This window comes from Peromyscus eremicus, chromosome 14, assembly GCF_949786415.1.
Source record: "Peromyscus eremicus chromosome 14, PerEre_H2_v1, whole genome shotgun sequence".
NCBI classification, from domain to species: domain Eukaryota; kingdom Metazoa; phylum Chordata; class Mammalia; order Rodentia; family Cricetidae; genus Peromyscus; species Peromyscus eremicus.
This window is the reverse complement of record NC_081430.1, coordinates 52,287,584-52,308,810: the sequence shown is the minus strand read 5'-3', so window position 1 is coordinate 52,308,810 and position 21,227 is coordinate 52,287,584. Positions and strand designations below refer to the sequence as shown.

At 40.6% G+C, this 21,227-nt stretch overlaps 1 protein-coding gene across 1 annotated transcript in view; it reads left to right on the top strand.

Moving 5' to 3' along the window:
• Dicer1 (dicer 1, ribonuclease III) overlaps positions 1–21,227 on the top strand; it is a 66,882-nt gene that overhangs the window by 12,000 nt on the left and 33,655 nt on the right. Inside the window, exons 2-10 of the mRNA XM_059279029.1 lie at positions 3,866–3,931; positions 4,910–5,007; positions 11,148–11,335; positions 11,978–12,140; positions 12,943–13,073; positions 13,958–14,092; positions 15,163–15,323; positions 18,405–18,573; positions 20,114–20,586. Coding sequence (XP_059135012.1) covers positions 11,192–11,335; positions 11,978–12,140; positions 12,943–13,073; positions 13,958–14,092; positions 15,163–15,323; positions 18,405–18,573; positions 20,114–20,586 — 1,376 coding nt within the window. The 5' untranslated portion in view covers positions 3,866–3,931; positions 4,910–5,007; positions 11,148–11,191. The remainder of the gene's footprint in view (positions 1–3,865; positions 3,932–4,909; positions 5,008–11,147; positions 11,336–11,977; positions 12,141–12,942; positions 13,074–13,957; positions 14,093–15,162; positions 15,324–18,404; positions 18,574–20,113; positions 20,587–21,227) is intronic.

The window sequence follows — 21,227 nt, the reverse complement described above, 5'->3', positions numbered from 1 at the left end:
GAGGCTTGGGCCTTTAGGGCTGGGAAATTGTAGCAGCTATCTAGAAGTATCTAGAAGGCACTAGTGGAGGCTAAGCGTTGTTTAATAAAGTTTGTTCATCCAGACTATCACAGGGCCATCTCTGTCTCTAGTACAGGACTTGATCTCTTCCCTTTGGAGCAAGCTGGAGGGATTTATAACTTAGTTTTTGGTAGAAAGGTGAAGGAGTGACCTTTTGCTGAATCTTTTGCTCCTTAATGCCTTGAACTCAAAATAATCTTTTGTGTTGTAGAATATTATTTTAAGGTGTGTTACTTTTGTTTATGTTGCTTTTGTTTTAACTCTGTGAAGCTCTGTTACTGTGCCTGTCTAAAACACCTGTAGTCTAATAAAGAACTGAATGGCCAATAGCAAGACAGGAGAAAGGATAGGTGGGGCTGGCAGGAAGAGAGAATAAATAGAAGTAGAAATCTGGGGGAAAAAGGAAGAAGTAGCCAGAGAAGGAGGAGGACTCCAAGGGCCAGACACCCAGCTACGCAGCAAGCCACGGAGTAAGAGTAAGATTTACAGAAGAGAATGGGAAAAGATCAGAGGCAAAAGGTAGGCAGGATAATTTAAAGTTAAGGAAAGCTGGCAAGAAACAAGCCAAGCTAAGGCTAGACATTCATAATTAAGAATAAGCCTCTGTGAGTGGTTTATTTGGGAGCTGGGTGGCAGGCCTCCCAAAGCTCAAAGACCAACCAATATCTCTGGGCCACAGTGGCTTGTTTGAAGATGGTATGTTTCGATCGCCTTTGTGAATTTGTGTGTTCTTGAGGTTAATCTGGCTAAAAATACTATGTAAAATCTTGTGCTTTATGTTATGCACAAGATTGTATTTTCTGTGTTGAATCTTAAGTGTATTTTAGGTTTTTCTTTAAGAATTCTTTAAAATTTAGATTAAGGAGTATAGTTCCTTTGTTCACTTTACCAAGCTTAAGATCTCATTTCATTCTAATACAGGTTCTTGCTCTTTGGGCCAAGAAACAGTATTAGAGGGGTAGTGGTGCTTGATATGCATACACCTTGACCTATCTGATGTGTACCTTGCATGATTCGGATACAAAAAGAAAAGAAAGACTACTTTCTACATCATTCATGTTCATGGTGCCTGCTGTGAAGACGGCTGATACATTAGTGTGAAGAGGCCAAGAACCTCCACTTGACTTGGGGCCTTGCTAAAGGACAGCTGGGACATTGTCCTAACTTTGAAGAGGAAGGGATTTGGGAGGGGGTTTACCAAACACTGACCATTGGATGTGTGAGTTCCTTTTTAACGTAGCAAGTGTTGGCCTACTTTGTTCCATCTTTATTTTTAAACCTTTCTCCCTTTGCTCTTGAGGAACATGTTTTAGGGTTTCTCGAGTACTTAAGTTCCAAGAAATGAAATTTGCTATTTGGCATGAATTTGGTTGAGAATTGGGCTGTGTTTAAAATGTCTTAAAGCCATGTTGGAGGAACATAATTAAAGAAGTCTTCCAAAACAGAAATTCTCTGCACAGAGTTAGAAGAAAAAGAAAACAGTTTCATTATTGAGCAACATTAAACTAGACAGGTGTGCATCAAGACCAACTCTGAAGACAGGAAGAACGTTGATCCTTATGTCCTTAAGTGGTGTCTATAAATCCAAACCCAGAAACTGGAAGCAAGAGGGTCCTAAGAATGGATGTTGAGATAGCTCAGAATCTGTGGCAAGGCAGGGGCAGTGGCAACTCCTGTGAGCAAACTTGGTTTGTTACAAGGCAGTTGGCATTCCTTTGTGGGAAACTTCTGCTGGAGTTGAAAACAGGTGTTATATAACAGGACCTATGTGACCAATAGGAAAGGAAGAAGAGAATATACACCCTGAGCCACACTACTGCAAACAAGACTCTGGCCTCTTGCTGTATGTCTTATGTCTGGCATAGTATAGCTGATTATGTGTTTTAGGGCCTACAGTCAACAAGTAACCCAAATGCCCAGGGCTGACCATAGGTGGAAGACTTTTCCTTAGAGGTAAACTTTCTAGTATTTTGGCTTGATGACGAGAGGTCAGTTATATAAATGGGAATCAGGTGACAAATTAGGCCTGTCTCCTCCCAGGAAACTAGTTGTTCTCTGCGTGGTACTATTTCAGAGGTGCCGCTTAGGCTCTGGAGGTAACCTTTTGTAGTTAGGGAACTAGAGGGCTCTGGAGGTAACCTTTTGTAGTTAGGGAACTAGAGGCTTAAGTTTCTGCACACTGAAGGGGAAGGAGAAGAGAATTCTAAAAAACAAAGGAAAAGGGATTTCTTCTGATTTCAACAGGTTAATTTATAAAAACTCTAATTCTCTTTACCCTGTGCCAAGTGATCATCTCAAGCTATCATTTGGGCTCCTGAGCTGGCTCTGGGTCATCTAGGCTAGCTTGCTGTAGGTGTTTGGACCCCTCATAGCATCTCTGTTGCTGGGCACGTTTCAGTGCTAACAAGTTTGACTGCATGTTAATGCCATAGTGTTCATGCTGAGTCCTCTTCTTGCTTACCAGGGGCTTTATGGAAGTTGTACATTGGGAGCTCAAGAGTAGGGTGAGTGTGACATAAATGTGTAAAGTTAGTAGTGGCAGAATCTCTGAGATTCTGTTAACTTGCTTTGAAAATTCATACTAGGAATGGAAGAGCTGTCTGTCTGTAATTGCACCCATCTCTGTAGTTGGGTGTTAATGGGAGTTTTTTGTTTGTATTAAAACCCAGTAATTTGGAGCTTATCTTAAAGGGGCCCATGAAATAGGATTTTGCAGCTTTGTAATATATTATCATCAATTAAAATTAGATAACGACTTAACTTTTTATTACCAATGTAAGTCACTATCCTATACTTGCCAGATGGGCTTTCTGTGTGTATACATATTGTCTGGTGATGTAACTAGATAACCAGATAATCCTATACTGGTTAGAACATTGCTAGAAACAGGCAGGTCTGAAACATTGTTTACTGTCTCTAGAGGTGGTGGGACCTGGGAGAATGGAGCCAATAAATGAGGACTGAAGTCTCATGTGATAAGCAACTTTATTCAGAGCATCAGACATTTTATACTCTGAGGGTTAAGAAGCGTCACATCCAAAAAAAAAAAAAAAAAAAAAAAGAAGCGTCACATGAGTAAGGTGTTCAACCACAAGGACAAGTCACAGGTAGCAAAAACATGTTTTTTTCTATAGAGGCATCTAAACAAATAACAATAGCCAGTTGTAATGAATAATCTAAAGTGAACTCCGGTGTACCTGGGAGAGGCACATCCAAGAACACTCATGTTAGGGAAGAACAGAGATTACTGTTGTTTACTTGGAGTTTTCTCACCAGGTTTCAGAAATCTCCTCATACAGCTTTGTTCATGGACTGTTCCTACCACCCATGTTGGTATGTGTGGTCTTTGCATCTTACTGGGTGGCATATAGAATGTGATTAAAAATTCAGTGAAGGATGAGGTAGCCTTAGAAGACAGACATGCTGGGAGGTAGGAAGACATGAGGTACTGTAGATTGTCATAGTGTTTTTTAAATAGACTTACAGGCAGATTTTACGAGGGAAATTGGTGTGCTGTGCCAAGAGTTTTCCCTTGTATCTAACTGAATCACATAACAAGCTTGCTTCTTGTTTATGTTTGTATTAGAATGTAATATTGATTTTAACAGGCAGCTATTTCAGTCATGTACTGTTTTCTTGTCTTTTAGTAGATAATTTTATAAAGGATTTTATCCTGATGTTAAGTGTAAAAATTATCAAGTAGCTAATTTGTTTAATAGTCAATTTCTTAATGGTGTTTTTTCTTTTCTTTTTTTTTTTTTAAATGAGCTGTCTCTTCTAAAATACTCTCTCTGATTGCTTTTAGGTTACCTAGGGTATGCATAAATACAGACTTGGAAACTCTGAAAGAACTTAGAGTCAGCATTTCGAGGTAAATATGTATATATTAAAGTAGTGTTAAGGTTGTCCCAGTCTGATTTTTTTGTTTGTTTGTTTTTTTGTTTTTTCAAGACAAGGTTTCTCTGTGAAACTGTCCTGGAACTCACTTTGTAGACCAGGGTAGCCTTGAACTTAGAGATCCACCTGCCTCTGCCTCATGAATGCTGGGATTAAAGGTGTGCACCACCACCGCCTGGCCCCAGTCTGATTTATTAACAGCTAGGAAAAAAACGTGTACAAAATGAGGATTTACCTGCATGATGGCAGTACAGATAGTGTAAGCTAATGAGCCCAAGCCCAGTGTCATAGCTAAGAGCAGTGTTTGTTGATTACAGTAAGCTTTTCATATCAATTCCTCATGCTTTCTTTGTTTTTGAATCATAATAATCATTTAGGAAAGGCATCCCAGATTTAAATTTCTTCCCAGCACAGTATCATTGTCAGTTTTAATCTTGAATTGTCTTCTAAACCAATTTGATAAAAAGTGGTTTAATAGTCCTTGGAGCTTGTTTTTAATTTCATTTGTTAAATTGGAATTACTGTTGGATTTCATGCACACACTAAAGATTTACAATAGGTTATTTGGATTTCTCAGCCAAGTATCTCTTCTGGTGATCTTTATTTGTTTTTTGTAAATGGGAATCTAAGAAGTAATGCATTATTACTTTTTTGTTCTCTGTAATATGTAAAGCATGATCTTTAACATTTAAGTTACAGATATTTTTGAAATCTTTCCTAGAGCTTGGCTGTAGTTTTTTCTCTCTATAGGTCAGTCTTACCTGGTTGCTGCTCACTCTCTGTTCTTTGTTTTAGAAGAAGACTTGGCATTCTAAAATATCCCAAATGTCTTTTGTTTAAAAGTTGATACAAAATAATGGCCTGTTATTCGGCTCCTCGTCTGAGTGGGACTCTGCTGTGTGCATTGGGTTTGCAGGAATCTTATACTTGACTGTCTCTGCATTTGTTTTAGAGCAGAAGCGTGGGCATGCTGTGGTTTCCCAGTAAGCTATCACAATGTCAGAATGCAGTTCAGACAGCAGCAGCACAGAGGGCGCAGACATTAAAACGGTAAATCTGGGTTGTTGTCTGTGGAAAGAGGATGAGGGCTTACAACTGTGTTTTATTACATCGTTCTCTATGTGTGTTTGGCTTTTGTTTTTGTGGTATTGGGTATTGAATCAAGGCCTGGCTTTGTATTAGGTAAGTGCTCTGCCCGGCACTGTATCTCAGTCTCACTCAATACTGCTAAGTGCGTCACCTCCAGAAGCTGGCACACAGTTTTGCCAGTTCCATGAGTGTAGATTATTTGACAAAAAATTTAAAACTTGTCATTGAAAATAGTCACTCAGGGTTTATCTTTTGGCTCTCCTGAAGAAGTTAATGTGGTTCATCCACGAGACTCAAATGCTTATATATGATCAGATTCTCGGCCTTTCACTTATGGCTAAGTTAAAAAAAGTCTACTAAAATATGCCAAAGAAAGTAAAAGTTGGCAAAATTATAAGTTTTTTCTCTTATTACATAATTAGGTTACCAATTGATGTTTTAATATTGAGTTTGCTTTCCTTAAATAGAAAGTGTTTTACTGGGGCCAGCCACCATACATAAAATGAATGAAAATTAATTCAAATATTATGACCTTATGGAAAATATAATTGGAAGGGTTACAATTCCTTGTAAAATCCTATCCACCATTAGGAATGGTAGCAGTTTATTTCCAAACCAAATAAAAATACATTGACTTGCCTATGATTGTGTTCTGTATACTATTGTGTGGCCATTCATGAATCTCTGACTCAGTTTTACACACACACACACACACACACACACACACACACACACACACACACGAATCTTGAGAACAGCAGATTTAATATATACAGGAGCCATATCTTGTTCTGAGGGAGCCTGTGTTCCAGGAAGAACAGAGGGGGAAGAGAGGGAGAAGGAGAGTCTGTGTTCGGTGCATATGTGTAAAATGGTTATGTTAGAAAAGTCAGAGACAAGCTGCTTGGGCCACTCAGCTGACTTGGCTTTCTACAGACTTGCTTAGTTTGTTCATTGTGTCCTGACTGTGGTTTAGGACAGTGAGTGATAGGATAAAAGGAAACAGAGCTCCTGCATTCAAAGTCACATAGTCTAATCAATCATTTTAAAGCAAGAATAACAAGGGCTTGAAAGTTCTAGAAGAATATTTTAGTTTATGGCTATTAGTAGTTTCAAGACGATTCACTGATTGCAGAAAGTTTAAACCATGTACATAAGGACAAATAAGGAGCGAATGACTAACCTTCAGAAGTCAGGGAAGCTCCAGATGGAGGTCATCCTGGTCTCGCGTGAGTGGTGCTGGACTCTAATGTTGTGCTGTAGACAAAGCTCTTGGCTTGTGATCAGGCTGCAGGACCTCCCTGGACCTCAGGTTTCTAGTCTGATAACTTTCTTTTTGGTCTGTCCCTGACTTTCCTTTTTTCTTTCTTCCCTCCCTCCTTTATTTCCATTTTTTTCTCTCCTTTTTTTTCTATCTAGATCTTTTATAGAAGCAGTAATGGTGATTTACAGTGTCATTTGTTCAGAGTTGCATAAAATTCAACTCACATTAACTTGGATAGTAAGGGAATTTGTTTGGCTCATGTCTTTGGCAAAGATGTTGTTAGGCTGAGCTTTGAGGTTGATTGATTGAGCTGCTCATTGATGTACAGGGACCAAGTCTCTTTACTGTTACTGTTGAAAGTACATCTTTTTGATGGCTGCCGGATGATTTCAGCAGCAGACAGGGCTAGTATTTCTTGAACCATGTTTGAGTTGCTTTTCAGCCACTGACTGAAAGGCCCAACCCTTTTGTTATTGGATTAGCATGAACCAGTTCCTAGTCCAAAGAGAGGCGTGTGCCATGATCTGAGGGCTAGCTAGGTGACTGGCAGGTGTTAGAAAGTCTGAAACAGAGCCTTGGCAGCTTTGGTGTATCAAGAATACACAGTGTTGGGCAGTGCTCTTATTTGGGAAAGAAGTGCAAAGTGAATACTGAGTAATAGTCACAGATTTACCTGCTGTCCCTAAAAGAAACAAAGTACTTACTTGTATTATATTACAATATGAATTTTTAAAAAGGACCCAGTACTGTCCTTTGTGAAATCAGATCTCTGAATGATAACAGCTTTAACTTTACTTGGCTGTTTGTTGCATCATTGTTCATAACAATCACAACACTAAAACTGTGCTTGCGTCTGTCAGCAGACGGGAGTGCGCGCGTGCACGCACGCGCACACACACTCACACAGAGACACTAGGAATATTATTCAGACAATAAAGAACTGATGTTGCAAGAATTAGAATAGGATAACAAATACATGTTTTACCCATTTACTAGTTTATTAGTTGTAACTGTGTAGCTTCTGCTTAGAAACTGTTTTGAGACTAATTTCCAGCCATCACCGTTTGTCCACACATGCTTCAGTGAGTACTTCCTAAGAATATAGCTACCCTCTGACATACCACCACCTTCACAGTGTTTCAACACTTGTTATCTGCGTGTAAAAGACTTTTTCATTTTTTTTTATTATTCCTTTATTAATGTGTCAGCATTAAAACTTATTCTTCAGTGCAGATGTCTGTATTTGTATGCTTATTGTAGCATATTCACAGGAGCTAAAATATGGAAACAGCCTAAGTGTTTGTCAACAAGAGTGGACACACAGACAGACAGACAGACACACACACACACACACACACACACACACACACAGAGGAATATTTGATCTTGATAAAGTGTGGTAATATATTGTATACCCTAATAAAATTTGCCTGAAGATCAGAGAACAGAACAAGCCACTAGATTAAACATAGAGGTCAGGCAGTGGTGGCACTCACACCTTTAATCCTAGCACTCAGAAGGCAGAGATCCGTCTGGATCTCAGTGAGTTCAAAGCCACCCTAGACTACATGAGATTGACTCAGTCCAGGAGAGAAACAGAGCCAGGCAGTGGTGGCACACACAATACTTGGGAGTCACACACCTTTAACCCCAGTATTTGGGAAGCACACTCCTTTAATCTCAGCACTAGGAAGGAAGTGATGGCTGGGTGGAGAATGGTATATAAGACGTGAGGAAACAGGAACTAAAGCCCTTTCGGCTAGAGGCCTTTTGACTGGAAAGCTTTCGGCTGAGGACTCAGAGGCTTTCAAACAGGATTCGTAGAGTTGGCAAGGTGAGACGTGGCAGTGGCTTTTTCCTTTGTCTCTCTGATCTTTTAGCATTTGCCCCAATATCTGGCTCCAGGTTTTTTATTATAAGACCTATTAGAATTCGTGTTACAATAAAGGAGGAAATGCTGACAAATGTGGTAAAACCTAACTCTATAGAGAGGCCATTATGCTAAGTGCAACAAGCCAGGCTTAGAAAGACAAATACTGCAGTCCATGTGAGGTCTAGTGAACAGAGTTCTTCTGACAAAGTGAGAGCACAGGTGACAAGTATAGAGGGTGGGAGAAGTGAGGAAATGTTGATTGATGGGTATAGCATTTCGATTACCAGGAGGGAGTTCTGGAGAACTAATAGCCAGTGGGCTACAGTTGATAATAATACTGTATGCACTGTATAGTTGAGTCTGCTGAGTGTGGCTTCTTAGTGTTCTCCCCACACCAGAACATAGGAGTTGTGGCTGTGCAGACTAGCTGACTATGATAGTCAGTTCATTGTATGTGTGTGACATCACATTCCTGTAGCCAGTTTCATCGTGAAAACCATCAGTCTGTGATCTGTCCTGAGATCAGTTAATATGTTGTGTTGTCATGCCTCTTACAGTCTTCTTTGCTGTGAAGTAGGCATCACAGAGTGCTGGCGAGCCAGGAAGCTCAGGAAAGTGCTGCCTTAGTTGGTAGGCCTTCAGGGTGGCCTCTTGATCTTTAAAGGCTAGGTGAACTTGACTTCCAGGTGAGGTGCTTGAGGCCTGTGTGCTGTGGAACTTGGAACTGTGTGTGTGGTGTGGGGTACAGGAAGTGGATGTTAGATTTTAATTCCAGTAGAAAGTGAGTTAATTATTTCCCATGAGGAATATGGTTTCTTTGATCCAGTATTGGTGGTGGTGGTGGTAGTCATGGCCTGATAGTTTCTCCAAAAGTGCTCTGGTCACCCCTTGCATGTCTCCTTCCTTTGAAGAGCATAGTAAGAATGATAATGTTGTTTGGTGTGTGGACAAGCTGTCTTTCTGAGGTTCTCAGTGCCCTGTGCTGCATCCTTACAGCAGTACCTCAAATGAGCTGTGTACTGAACTATGCCATCTTGATTTCTGAAACAAGAGTGCAGTGTTGTACCTTATTATGAAAGATAACTGGGAAGTAAAATGTTTTGTTTTCAGGAAACTGAAGTGTTGGACTCTCTTCCAGTCTCATAGAGGAATAGCAATGATCACCACAAAGCAGAGTAGGGTAAACATTCCACATGCAGGATGGGTAAATTCTGCTCATTGAAGGGAGCCTAGTGATAGGCTTTCACATAGAGTCTTGACATCCGAGCCTTCTGTTCTGGTGAAGAGTTTTAGAAAGATTGGGCTGGGGATGCTTAGCCCAGTGGGTATAGTGCTTGCAGTGGGAGCATGTGGATCTGATTTTTTGACCCCAAGCGCCTGTATAAAAGCCAGGCGCCATGGTGATTATCTGTAATCCAAACTGGGGGTAGGATGGGTTGTCTGTATGTGGTAATTGCAGGTAGAGATAGGCAGATCCGGAGGTATTGGTGGCCAGCTAGTTACTAGAATCCTGCAGACTATGCCAAATGTTTTGAGATCTCTGTCCCTTCACTCCAGGGCTCCAATGACAAACCAAAATACAACTCCACCAAAGTCCAACTTGGAGAAACCTTTGAGTTTATTGGGCTCACTTACAGAGCGTCAGTGAGGGGTCACTTATAGTGACTACAAAGCAGCCACAGCATTGGAAATTCTCACCCCAGCATGGATGGCAGCTTCCTGTAGCTCAATAGATGGAGTCCCCTTCTTCTGTTAATTTTCCACTCTAGACCTCCTGAGACCATGAAGCCATGTGCAATTAGAGCAGGATTCCATACAGATGGCAGGAGGTGTAGGGAGAGCAGCTGGAATTTCAGGTAAGTATCCACTGACCCTCCTCACCTGCTCCTCCTATGAGGGAAGGCCAGCACTCAGCAAGATCTGCTTTGGGGATGCCTTACAAGTAGTCACAGCTGTTCTGGTGAGAAGGGCGGCTGGCTGTATGCTCACAGGACAGTACCCTACAACACCAGTGTAGCTGATGGTGATTTCCAGTTTCAGCAAGAGTCCCTGTCTCAAAAAATGAGTGTGCTGGAGGATGACATCAGTGTTGACGTGTGGCCTCTACACTTGTACACACTGGCATATACATAAATACACACGCACATAATTTTTAAAAGATGAATTTTTATTTTGCCAGCTTACATAGTCAACTTTACTTCTGGAAAAGTGTATGACAATGGAAGAGTGCCTAAATGACTTGGAAGAATTTCCATTAGGGAAATTAGTTTATCAGGGTATGTATAATTTTAAATAGACACGTCTAAGGATAGTTTTAGCTGTGCAGTTGTAGATTGTCAACTAAGCAAAACACCCCTTTTAATAAAGTGGTGTAACCAGGTCAGGTGTTTGCATCTTTAGTGCCTGCCTGTATGTTGGCTCATTATTTTGTCAACATAATGTTAGAGCACTTACAAAGAGTTATGTTTTTATATATGTTTGTACTTTATGATGTGTATATTTACATACTTAACATGTATGTATATATTTAACAAAGCATCATCTGGTACACATTTTCTTTTAAGGGTTTATTCTGGACTTTTCTCTTTGCCAATAAATGTAGATACATGAGAATCTGAATAGATGTAAAGTGTTCCTTTAGATTCTTTGACAATACCTTTACATAGCTGTGGTTATGATGGTTTTCTACTAGTTTAAAAGTTCCTTCTTATTTTCCAGTGCTGTAACAATACAAATCAATGTGTTTCTGTTTGTATAGTTGTCTGGTTTATTCCTCAGACAAGCTTCTAGGTACAGGATTGCCGGGTTGAGTATAGACTGCTTGACTTTTAGAGAGACCGAACCAACCCCAGGAAGAATGAAAAGGCCCTCGGGAGCGGTAGTCTGATGTCTCTCTTGTTCCTGTGCTTTCTTTGATTTTAACCCTGCATGGTTGTGTAATGGTATTCTTTTTCCCTTTTGTAGTAAGCTGTGCTAGAACAAAATGCAATGAAAGAAACACTGGATGAATGAAAAGCCCTGCTTTGCAGCCCCTCAGCATGGCAGGCCTGCAGCTCATGACCCCTGCTTCCTCACCAATGGGTCCTTTCTTTGGACTGCCATGGCAACAAGAAGCAATTCATGATAACATTTATACGCCAAGAAAATACCAGGTACTAATGAAACCACTAATACTGGAGCATTTTTCACTAAAATGGAAGAAATTAGTATAGAGTTGACACAGCTTATAAAACTCATTTACCCTTTCAAGCTCCTTCTTCTGATTAATTTTCTTGTTTAAAACATTTTTGTTCTTAATTTTTCTTTTCTGTTCTAACATCTGCTGGGTAATTGATTTGTTGTGTTGGTTCTGTTTGTGAGTTCTTTACCCCGCACCCCCACCCCCCAATCCACACTGTTCCTTTGTATGCATTTGGGTGTATCAGTCCTAATAAGCTGGGTAGGAATGCAGGTTGGTTTGAAAGTGTTCAGCCCTGAGCTAGTAGAAACATACCTAGTGTAGGTTCAGTTCTATGTGTTCTTCTAGAGAACCAACATGTGCATGTGCAGAAATAATTCTTAAATGGAATTGTTAGTGCCATTTTAATGTATGTTTACAGCAGTCCAGCTGTGTGTAACAGCCATTTTACTCCCCTGTTATTCTTGAATAAATGTGAAGACAGTGGTTTTCTTTTTGTAAAGTTGTCTGCAGATTTAGATTTTAGAAAACAGGGACATTTCTCTATTTAAAACAAAAGCCAGTTCTTAAATGTGGTGCCTAGTTAAGAAGTGTATGATCTTTTTCCATGGTTCAGGTTGAGCTCCTGGAAGCGGCTCTGGACCATAACACCATTGTCTGCTTGAACACCGGCTCAGGGAAGACGTTCATCGCAGTCCTGCTCACCAAAGAGCTGGCCCATCAGATCAGGGGCGACCTCAACCCACATGCAAAAAGGACCGTGTTTCTCGTCAACTCTGGTAATCAAACATTACTAAATGTGAGGAGAAAATTGGATGTGCCTTCATATCTAAACAGACTATCTCTGTGGGTATTAACAAGTCATAAGCTTATTGAAGCCCTGCTAGCCGAAATACCATTTCATTTCTCTGTACCATTTCTCTCGTTTGTTCAGACTCTGCATTCCTCTTAATGAGGTTTGCTCTGGGGAGACGGCTAAGTTGTTCAAATTACTTTTCATTCTAGGTATTTTCACTCCGTACAGCAGGCTGACTAGAGATAGGAACCTACTTGACACGTGATTTTTTTTGTTTTTGTTTTTGCTGGCGTAGTTTTAGAAACTTACATGTGTCTTTAAAGCTACTGAGTAAACTTAGTGTCTCATGTCTTCAAAGATGTATGTATGTTTGGGATTGTCAAAATGAAAGCACAACCTATGAGCCCAAGATGACCTCCCTTTTGTTTGTAAAGACAGTCTCAGCATAATTCTGTGATTTGAACAATACTTCTTGGTGGATTGACATGATTTCATTGAGGAGAGCAAGACAGACAGTGGAGAGTTGGTTCCCTTCCAACCTGAAAAGGAGTTAGGTCTTAGGATGGAGGAAGTCAGTTGTGAAGCGGGTATGAGGTTGTCTGGAGGAAGTGATGGAAGAGAGAGTGGTAGGGCTCATTGGTGACTTTTACAGGGGGATCTTGGAACTATGATTTTTAAATTAGCCATTCAAAAATTGGTGGCTAGTTATAACTTGATAATTTTGTAACTGTTCAGAAAGCCAATTGGGCACATTGTTCATATTTATATGTTATCTTTGTGACCAGCAAACCAGGTTGCTCAGCAAGTTTCAGCTGTCAGAACTCACTCAGATCTCAAGGTTGGGGAGTACTCAAACCTAGAAGTAAATGCATCTTGGACAAAAGAGAGATGGAGCCAAGAGTTTACTAAGCACCAGGTGAGACCTGCAGGGACATTTCACTATACAGATACAAGTCCTTGATTTGATTAATATTAGCCTTAGCTATCTGAGATAGTTTGAAAATGATGCTTTCCAGTCCCTTTCTATTCTCTCTTCCTGTGGGTTCATCTGAAACCAGTAGGAACAATAAATTACTAATGTGAGTGCCATTCAGAGGGTAGAAAAGAGACCGATGCCATTATTTACTTGCTTGAAAAACACAAATACCTGGACTTACTTTGAACTTGAAGAAAATGTTCTTTTGGGTTAGGTATTTTGCAACTGCAAAAGTTTCTTGGTTGAGGCCTCTGGTCTTTGAGGGAGGCTCCCTCTGCCTTCATGTTCCTACGTAGCTAGCATGTGCTAAGGGCTTCTTGTGTGTGGTGCTAGGAGATACACAGCGGTTGAGGGCTGCTTGCAACTAACATTCAGTAGCCTACTAATTACTAGTATTTCTCACATATTGGAATGAATCCACCTAAATAAAGCCTGTCCACAGAACAATAGGCTGGACAAAGAGTACTTAATCTTTCAGAAAACCCTGTCAGCTCAGTGTAAATTCTTTTGTGATTTGACTAGATTGGCAAGTCTCATCTGTCAATTATGGCTGGGGAAACCTGAAGTCGATTTAGTAACTTACCATAAGGATGTGGTCTCCCTTTCTAAGGACTTTTTCTCATAATCTTTCCCCATACTTTCATTGTTTACATCTTGGTTCCAATGTTTGTATATATGTTCTACATATGTAAATTTTTTGCTTTAATTTTGACCCATGATTTCATTCATAATCCTCACTTCCATATACTGACTCTGGTCTCTGGTAGAGGTATATAGCCAGGCAGGTTAATGGCATTTGTGTACTGATGTCAGTTTTATTTTAGGTTCTCATTATGACTTGCTATGTCGCCTTGAATGTTTTGAAAAATGGTTACTTATCACTGTCAGACATTAACCTTTTGGTGTTTGATGAGTGTCATCTTGCAATTCTAGACCACCCCTATCGAGAAATTATGAAGGTAGGTTTTTAGACTTTATCAACTTTGATAATTTATGGTCAAATTATTAAATTATTGAATATATGCAGTTTTAAATTTAAAAAATAATTCTAATTTTATGTGTATAGGAGTTTGCCTGCATGTATGTCTGTGTATGGCATTTGTGCCTGGTATTCTCAGAGGCCAGAAGAGGATGTCAGGTCTTTCTGAAACTAGAATTACAGATGGTTGTGAGCCGATGTATAAAGGCTGGGAATCGAACCTGGGTTCTTTGGAAGAGTAACCAGTACTCTTAATTGCTGGGCCATCTCTTGCTGTGGGATGTTCTGTATGTCAAATGTGTTGCTGATTGGTCAATAAAACACTGATTGGCCATTGGCTGGGCAGGAAGTGTAGGCGGGACAAGGAGGAGAATAAAGCGGGGAAGTGGAAGGCTGAGTCAGAGAGACACTGTCAGTCGCCATGATGAGAAACAGCATGTGAAGATGCCGGTAAGCCACGAGCCATGTGGCAAGGTATAAATTAATGGAAATGGATTAATTTAAGCTGTAAGAACAGCTAGCAAGAAGCCTGCCACGGCCATACAGTTTGTAACCTATATAAGTCTCTGTGTTTACTTGGTCGGGTCTGAGCGGCTGTGGGACTGGCAGGTGAGAGAGATTTGCCCTGACTGTGGGCCAGGCAGGAAAACTCTAGCAACAATCTCTCCACTCTTATATGCTGTATTTACAGGAGAAAAAAAAAAAAGAGTCAAAAGGCAATGGTGTTAGTCACCAGTATTGGGAACTTGATTCCAGTGTACAGATGAATGAATCTTAAAACCAGTGTTCATTTAATCTATAATCTATAGTGTTTCTACATCATAATATCAATTGACATAATTTTTTAGAGTATCCAAATGTGCCCTTTTGAGAAATATATCTTTAAACAACAGCAACAAAAATATAGTAATTTATAGTATTAATGCTGCTGTTTCCACAGAAGTGGGTATCAGTAATTGCCAGTAGTTTTCCTGTGTTGGATGTGGCAGTGTCTCTTGCTGTGGTCTTGCATGAGGAAGTCCTTACTGTCTATATCTTTTATTATGTTAGCTCTGTGAAAGTTGTCCATCATGCCCTCGAATTTTGGGACTGACTGCTTCCATTTTAAATGGGAAATGTGATCCAGAGGAATTGGAAGAAAAGATTCAGAAACTGGAGAATATTCTTAAGAGTAATGCTGAGACTGCAACTGACCTGGTGGTCTTAGACAGGTATGCGCTGCTCAGGGGCTTGGCTTGAAGAAGTCTGGTTTTGACCAGTGGGGAGTCTTTGATAGCCTCTGCAGCATCTTGCATTTGGTACCTGTTTCAGTGAACAAATGGCTGCTAAAAGGAATGAACAAAATGAACAAGTCTTTTTTTAAAGTACAGTTAGTTACCTTCAAGCACAAGCATCTACCCTTGTTTCTGCAGAGAGCCTCAGATGGGGGTGCTGCCATCTTCAGGGATGGCGTTGCATGGGGTGAGTGGCTGGCTAGTTTATGTCAGCTTGACACAAGCTATAGTTATCTGAGAAAAGGGAACCTCAATTGAGAAAATGTCTTCAGAAAGAAGCTTGGGCTGTAAATAGACAAGCCTGTAAGGCATTTTCTTAGTGATCGATGGGGGAGGGCCCAACGCATTGTGGGAGGTGCCACCACGGGGCGCTTGTGGTCCTGGGTTGTATAAGAAAAGCAGGCTGAACAAGCCAGAGGGGCAAACCAGTTAGCAGCACCCCTCTGTGGCCCGTGCATCAGCTCCTGGCTCCAGGTTCCTGTCTTGAATTCCTGTCCTGACTTCCTTTGACGATGAATTGTGATACAGAAATGTAAGCAAAATAAACCCTTTCCCCACAAGTTGCTTTCGGTCATGGTGTTTCCTCACAGCAATAGTCACCCAAACTAAGTCAGCCAGCCCTTCCTGTTCCCTCGTGTTGCTAGACTGGGGACTCCTGTCAGGACATTTACCTTCAGTGTAAAGAGTACACCATCAGTGTGTGCTTGGTTGTTCTGATCTAGACATCTCAGGGCACACTGAAGGAGTCTCAGAGAATTCAGCAGGGTACTTGAAAATATTGGAGAACAACCTATCGTTTTGAAGATTGGTTGCAGATTTCTGAAAAAGATGCTGTTTGTATTTTGTAAGTTGTCTTGGTTGAGGAGTTAACAGTTTTGAGCTTCTGTAACTTAATTGACATGGAAGCAGACACATGCGCACAACCTGACCGATACGTTTACCTTTATGGGAAGGAGCTGTGGCCGTTAGTGGAAATTGCCATTTGGCAGACTCTAGAATTACCTGGCAGACAAGTCTCTGGCAGATTGTCTTAATTGAGTTGATCGAGGTGGGAAGACTCGGGCAGCGCTGTTCCTGGGTGGGGTCCTGGACTGGATACAAAGGAGAAGGGAGCTGGAAATGGGCAGCGAGTGCTCTGTGTCTCGACTGTGGATGTGATGTGGACAGTTGCTTCAACTTCCTGCTGTTCTGACTTTGCTCGTTTTGAACAATATCCCTAAACTGTGAGCTAGAACGCCCCTTCCCACTTCAGTCCCTTTTGTCAGGATCTTTATAACAACAGCAGCAGCAGCTGACTCAGACAGAAGCCTTGTATAAATTAGTAGGGAAATGGTTACAGTGAGCAGGAATAAACAGTGTGAGTATGGACGTGTATTTGTAAGTAAATAGAACATTCAGTTCACACTAGAATAGTCTACTGTTCTGATTTGGTGTCTTTGTTTCTTTTCCTGTTGCTGTGATAAAGTACCTAGCTGCTTTAAGCTTCTGCTGCCTTGACTGAAATCCCAACCATGATGGACTGTTCTTTGAACTGTGAGCTCAAATGAACCCATTATCCCTGTGAGGGTAATTTATCTCACAACAAGAAAAGAAATGTAAGACATTTAGGTTAAGAAAAATGAAACTATGTATTAAGTGTCTTTATTGTATTTCACTCACTAAAAATCATCCATATTCTTTTAGTGTATTGTGTACTGTTTGGGTTGTCATGGTTTGTGAAAGACACAGTGAATCCAAGGAATGACACCAGGAATGAAGGAAAGCTGGCAGTTTACCTTACAAAAATACATTAGTATCAACAGAATCAGTGAAATGGCTCAGCATGTAAAGCCTACCTGTAAAGCCCTCCTTCAGAATGAGTGACATGGCGCTGTCACTTTGCCCTCATCAAGGTGGAAGGAGAGAACTGACTTCACAAAGTTACCCTCCTACTCCTGCACTATAGCACTTGTTCCTGCCCCTACCATACGGACACAACAACAAATACAGTGAGAAGTAAAAACTCTAAACATTGAGATCTGCAGGTGTTAAAAGAGTTCACATGGGGGCTGGAGAGATGGATCAGCAGTTAAAGAGTGCTTGGTGCTCTTCCAGAGGACCTAAGTTCGTTCCCACTACTCATTTCAGGCCGCAACCTTGGACATCTATACTCATGTGTATACCCATATATAGACACACATCTTACATAATTAAAAATAACTAAAAATAAAAGCTTTCAGACCATATGTTAAGCTGTACATTTAATGATAAAACATTCCTCTTTGACCTCTGCTGATCAACTTCTGTTTCTGGAAAATAATATTGAGTATTTTGAACATTTTTCTTCTCCATCCTGCCTCGTTGGGCAAAAGGTGGCAGTCAACCTACAAAACAAAAACCAATTCTGGGACTCCAGTGAAATCTCTTCACAGAGTTCTTTGAACCTTACTTAGCCTTACAGTGATTGCTTGCACTTAACTCAGTGGAAAGCCAAGTGCCACTAGAGAAGGCATGCTGGAGTCTGCCTTTTTCGCTTAAGTAGAGACATAAACTCAAACTAGATAGAGAAGGTAAGTGAATCAGAGTGCTGTACTGGATTTTTATAAGGTGACACAAAAGGCATTGGAGGAAGGCAGGGGACTTTATAGCTGACAGAACCTTCCAAGGAAGGTGGTTGGTCTTGTTTTGGTGGAATGACCTAATATTGCTGACGTTCATCTCTTTTCCCATCCTCCTTGCATTTGGGTTAAGTCAGAGTAGAGCTCCCAGCACACTTGAGATGTAGTAACAATCCAACTTGCATTCTTTTCTTTTTCCTTTAGGAAACCTTGTAAATCATACTTATTTAAAAACAAAAAAGGCTGTATATTTTCTGTGGGGAAATTCAGAAATATGAAAACTAATAATTAAAATAAATACGTAAAATTCTACCACACTGCTAACATTTTGGAATATTTTCTTAGTATCTTCTTTTCCTTGTTTTTTAAAAAGCAGTTATGCATTTTCACTGATATTGACAACTTGTTTCTGATTTTAAAGATACACTTCTCAGCCGTGTGAGATTGTGGTAGATTGTGGACCATTTACTGACAGAAGTGGGCTTTATGAAAGACTGCTGATGGAATTAGAAGAAGCACTTAATTTTATCAATGACTGTAATGTATCTGTACATTCAAAGGAAAGAGATTCTACTCTGATTTCCAAACAAGTAAGTATGTGCAGAGTCTCTCAATTGAGCACTGCAATGAGGGTATACTTCTGTTGAGGGTGTTTCCCACACATCTCAGTTAAAACTCTTATTAGCTCAGGACATTTTTCATTGAACATGTGATAGCTAGCACATTACGGTCAAGGTTGGGTTTGTTTGACAGGCACTTGTATTTGTATGATATAGCCCTCTTGGCAGGACTAAGGGTTCAGATGGTGCCTGTTTAAGAAGTGAGTCCAGTTTGGTTTGGTTTGCTTTGCTTTGGTCAGAAGAGTTAGTTCCCGCTGGAACTTTTGGTCTGAGTTCTCTGCTGTTTGCTAGCATTTGTAACAGGAATAGCCCACACCTGCAGCCACAGCCACAGCACTCTGCCTTTCAGCTTGTTAGAAGTGAAAGGTATGGGACCCATTCCTGGGCCACTGAATTGAGTCTGAGGAGGGAGGGGGTCTAGAGGATTGACTTGACTTTGAAAAGGCCTTCCAGTGATCCTGATGGCATTGATGCTTGACAACTAGTAACCACTCTAGGGCTTTGTAGTGAATTTTTTTTTTTTAATATCAATACCCTTTTAAATGTGGCTCAGAATTTCACATGGTGATTTAATTTTTTTTTTTTTAAAAAAACAGCAATGTCCAGATTGGTTTTTTTTGTTTGTTTGTTTCTTTTTTGTTTTTTGAGACAGAGTCACACTATGTGTCTTTAGTTGTCCTTGAATTCACTCTGTAGACTAGTCTGGTCTCTGACTCACAGAGGTCCACCGGCCTTTGTCTCCTGGGTGCTGAAATTAAAGGTGTGTGCCACTATGCCTAGCCTTGTTTGGGTTTTTTCACCCTAGGAATCTTGCTAAATCCATTTTCAATCCATTGTCTTCACTGGCATATAGAACTGGTAGTTGCCCCATTAGAGCCTGGCTGTGCATTTTTATTCAGCTCAGCTGAAGTTAGAAGTTGGGCTACTCTGGACAGGCTCCAAAATGAGATTCTGGATTTTACTGAATGCTTTCATTACAGTGAACCCAGAGGAGACAGTGCACAGTGGTATAGAACTGTCCAGCCTTTGTAGAGGGAAGTGCTGGTGCTAGCCTGGCCAGAATTCATCCATACTTTCCTAGCATTTCATATAGGGAATCTGGAACATGAGTACAATTGAAGGGAAATTGCTTTTGTCTTGCTGAGCTACTGCACTCCATGGCTCTTTACAGTGCTTTACAGCTTTTTACAGGGAGCAGATGATGCAATTATAATTGTGACAAATCCTGCATCCAAAGTTCAGGTTTTTCAAATCTCATACAGTTGCATATTTTAGCTGCTATTTATTATCTTTGCTGGGAGAAAAGGAGATGGTTCTAGGCATAGGTCTGTGAAAGGGAAGTTGTGAAGACCAGTAAGCTGTTCCTCTAATGTTAGGAAATTGACCTCTGTGTTCCTGTTGGGGTAAATTGGTTTTGAAGGCGCACTTTAGGACTGCTGAAGCCCCAGTTCAGCTGTCTGAAAGGATGTGTTGATTATCTAGCTTTTGGCTTTCTTCACTTTTCCCGTAGATGCTCTCAGACTGCCGTGCAGTGTTGGTTGTTCTGGGACCCTGGTGTGCTGATAAAGTAGCTGGGATGATGGTAAGAGAACTGCAGAAGTACATCAAACACGAGCAAGAGGAGCTGCACAGGAAGTTTTTATTGTTTACAGACACTTTGTTGAGGAAAATACATGCACTATGTGAAGAGCACTTCTCACCTGCCTCACTTGACCTGAAGTATGTAACTCCTAAAGTCATGAAACTGCTCGAGATCCTGCGCAAATACAAGCCCTATGAGCGACAGCAGTTTGAAAGTGTTGAGTGGTACAATAATAGGAATCAGGATAACTATGTGTCCTGGAGTGATTCGGAGGATGATGATGATGATGAAGAAATTGAAGAAAAAGAAAAGCCAGAGACAAATTTCCCTTCTCCATTTACCAATATTTTATGTGGAATTATCTTTGTGGAAAGAAGGTACACAGCAGTTGTCCTCAACAGGTAACTGTCGTGTGGGGAAGCAGTGCTGGGAGGGCTTGAAGAGCCTATAGACAGGTCTGTTTCTGACTTTTACAAGGTCTCATCCGGAAGTCGTGTGTCATGCTGTCCTGAATTAACAAAGAGGATGCCTACAGTCACTTTCTCTAAAGGCTAATTTTGACACAACTGACATTTTTGTCTTAAAAGATGCTAATTCATTCTAATTCAAAGTAGAGAACATACAGAAAAAAATTGAGTTGAAGTAAAGCATGCCATGTTTTGTGTACAGTTGCTGGATTCAGTTCAGTTGTCCATCAGTGTTTAACTGTATTTAGACTCTGTGTTGAGTATTTCTCACACAGCTCTTTACAGGCTCCTAGGATACACTTTATCTGAGTATTGAGAGTGATTTTTTATATTAAAAATTTTCACCTTAAATGTGATACTGTGAAATGCTGTTCTGGTTTCTGGGCATACATGTCCTGAAGTCCTTAGAGCCTTCAAAATGATAAGTGTCTTTTCTATGCTAAAGAGTTGGTTGGCTTCAGGATGAGGGTGGGTCTGAAATGATCTGCCTAGGCAAGATTGAGGGTTAGCTCTTACCCAGTGTTTGGGGAGGGAAGAAGGAGCTAAGGGCTGTGTTGATGACCAGTGGCCCCTGA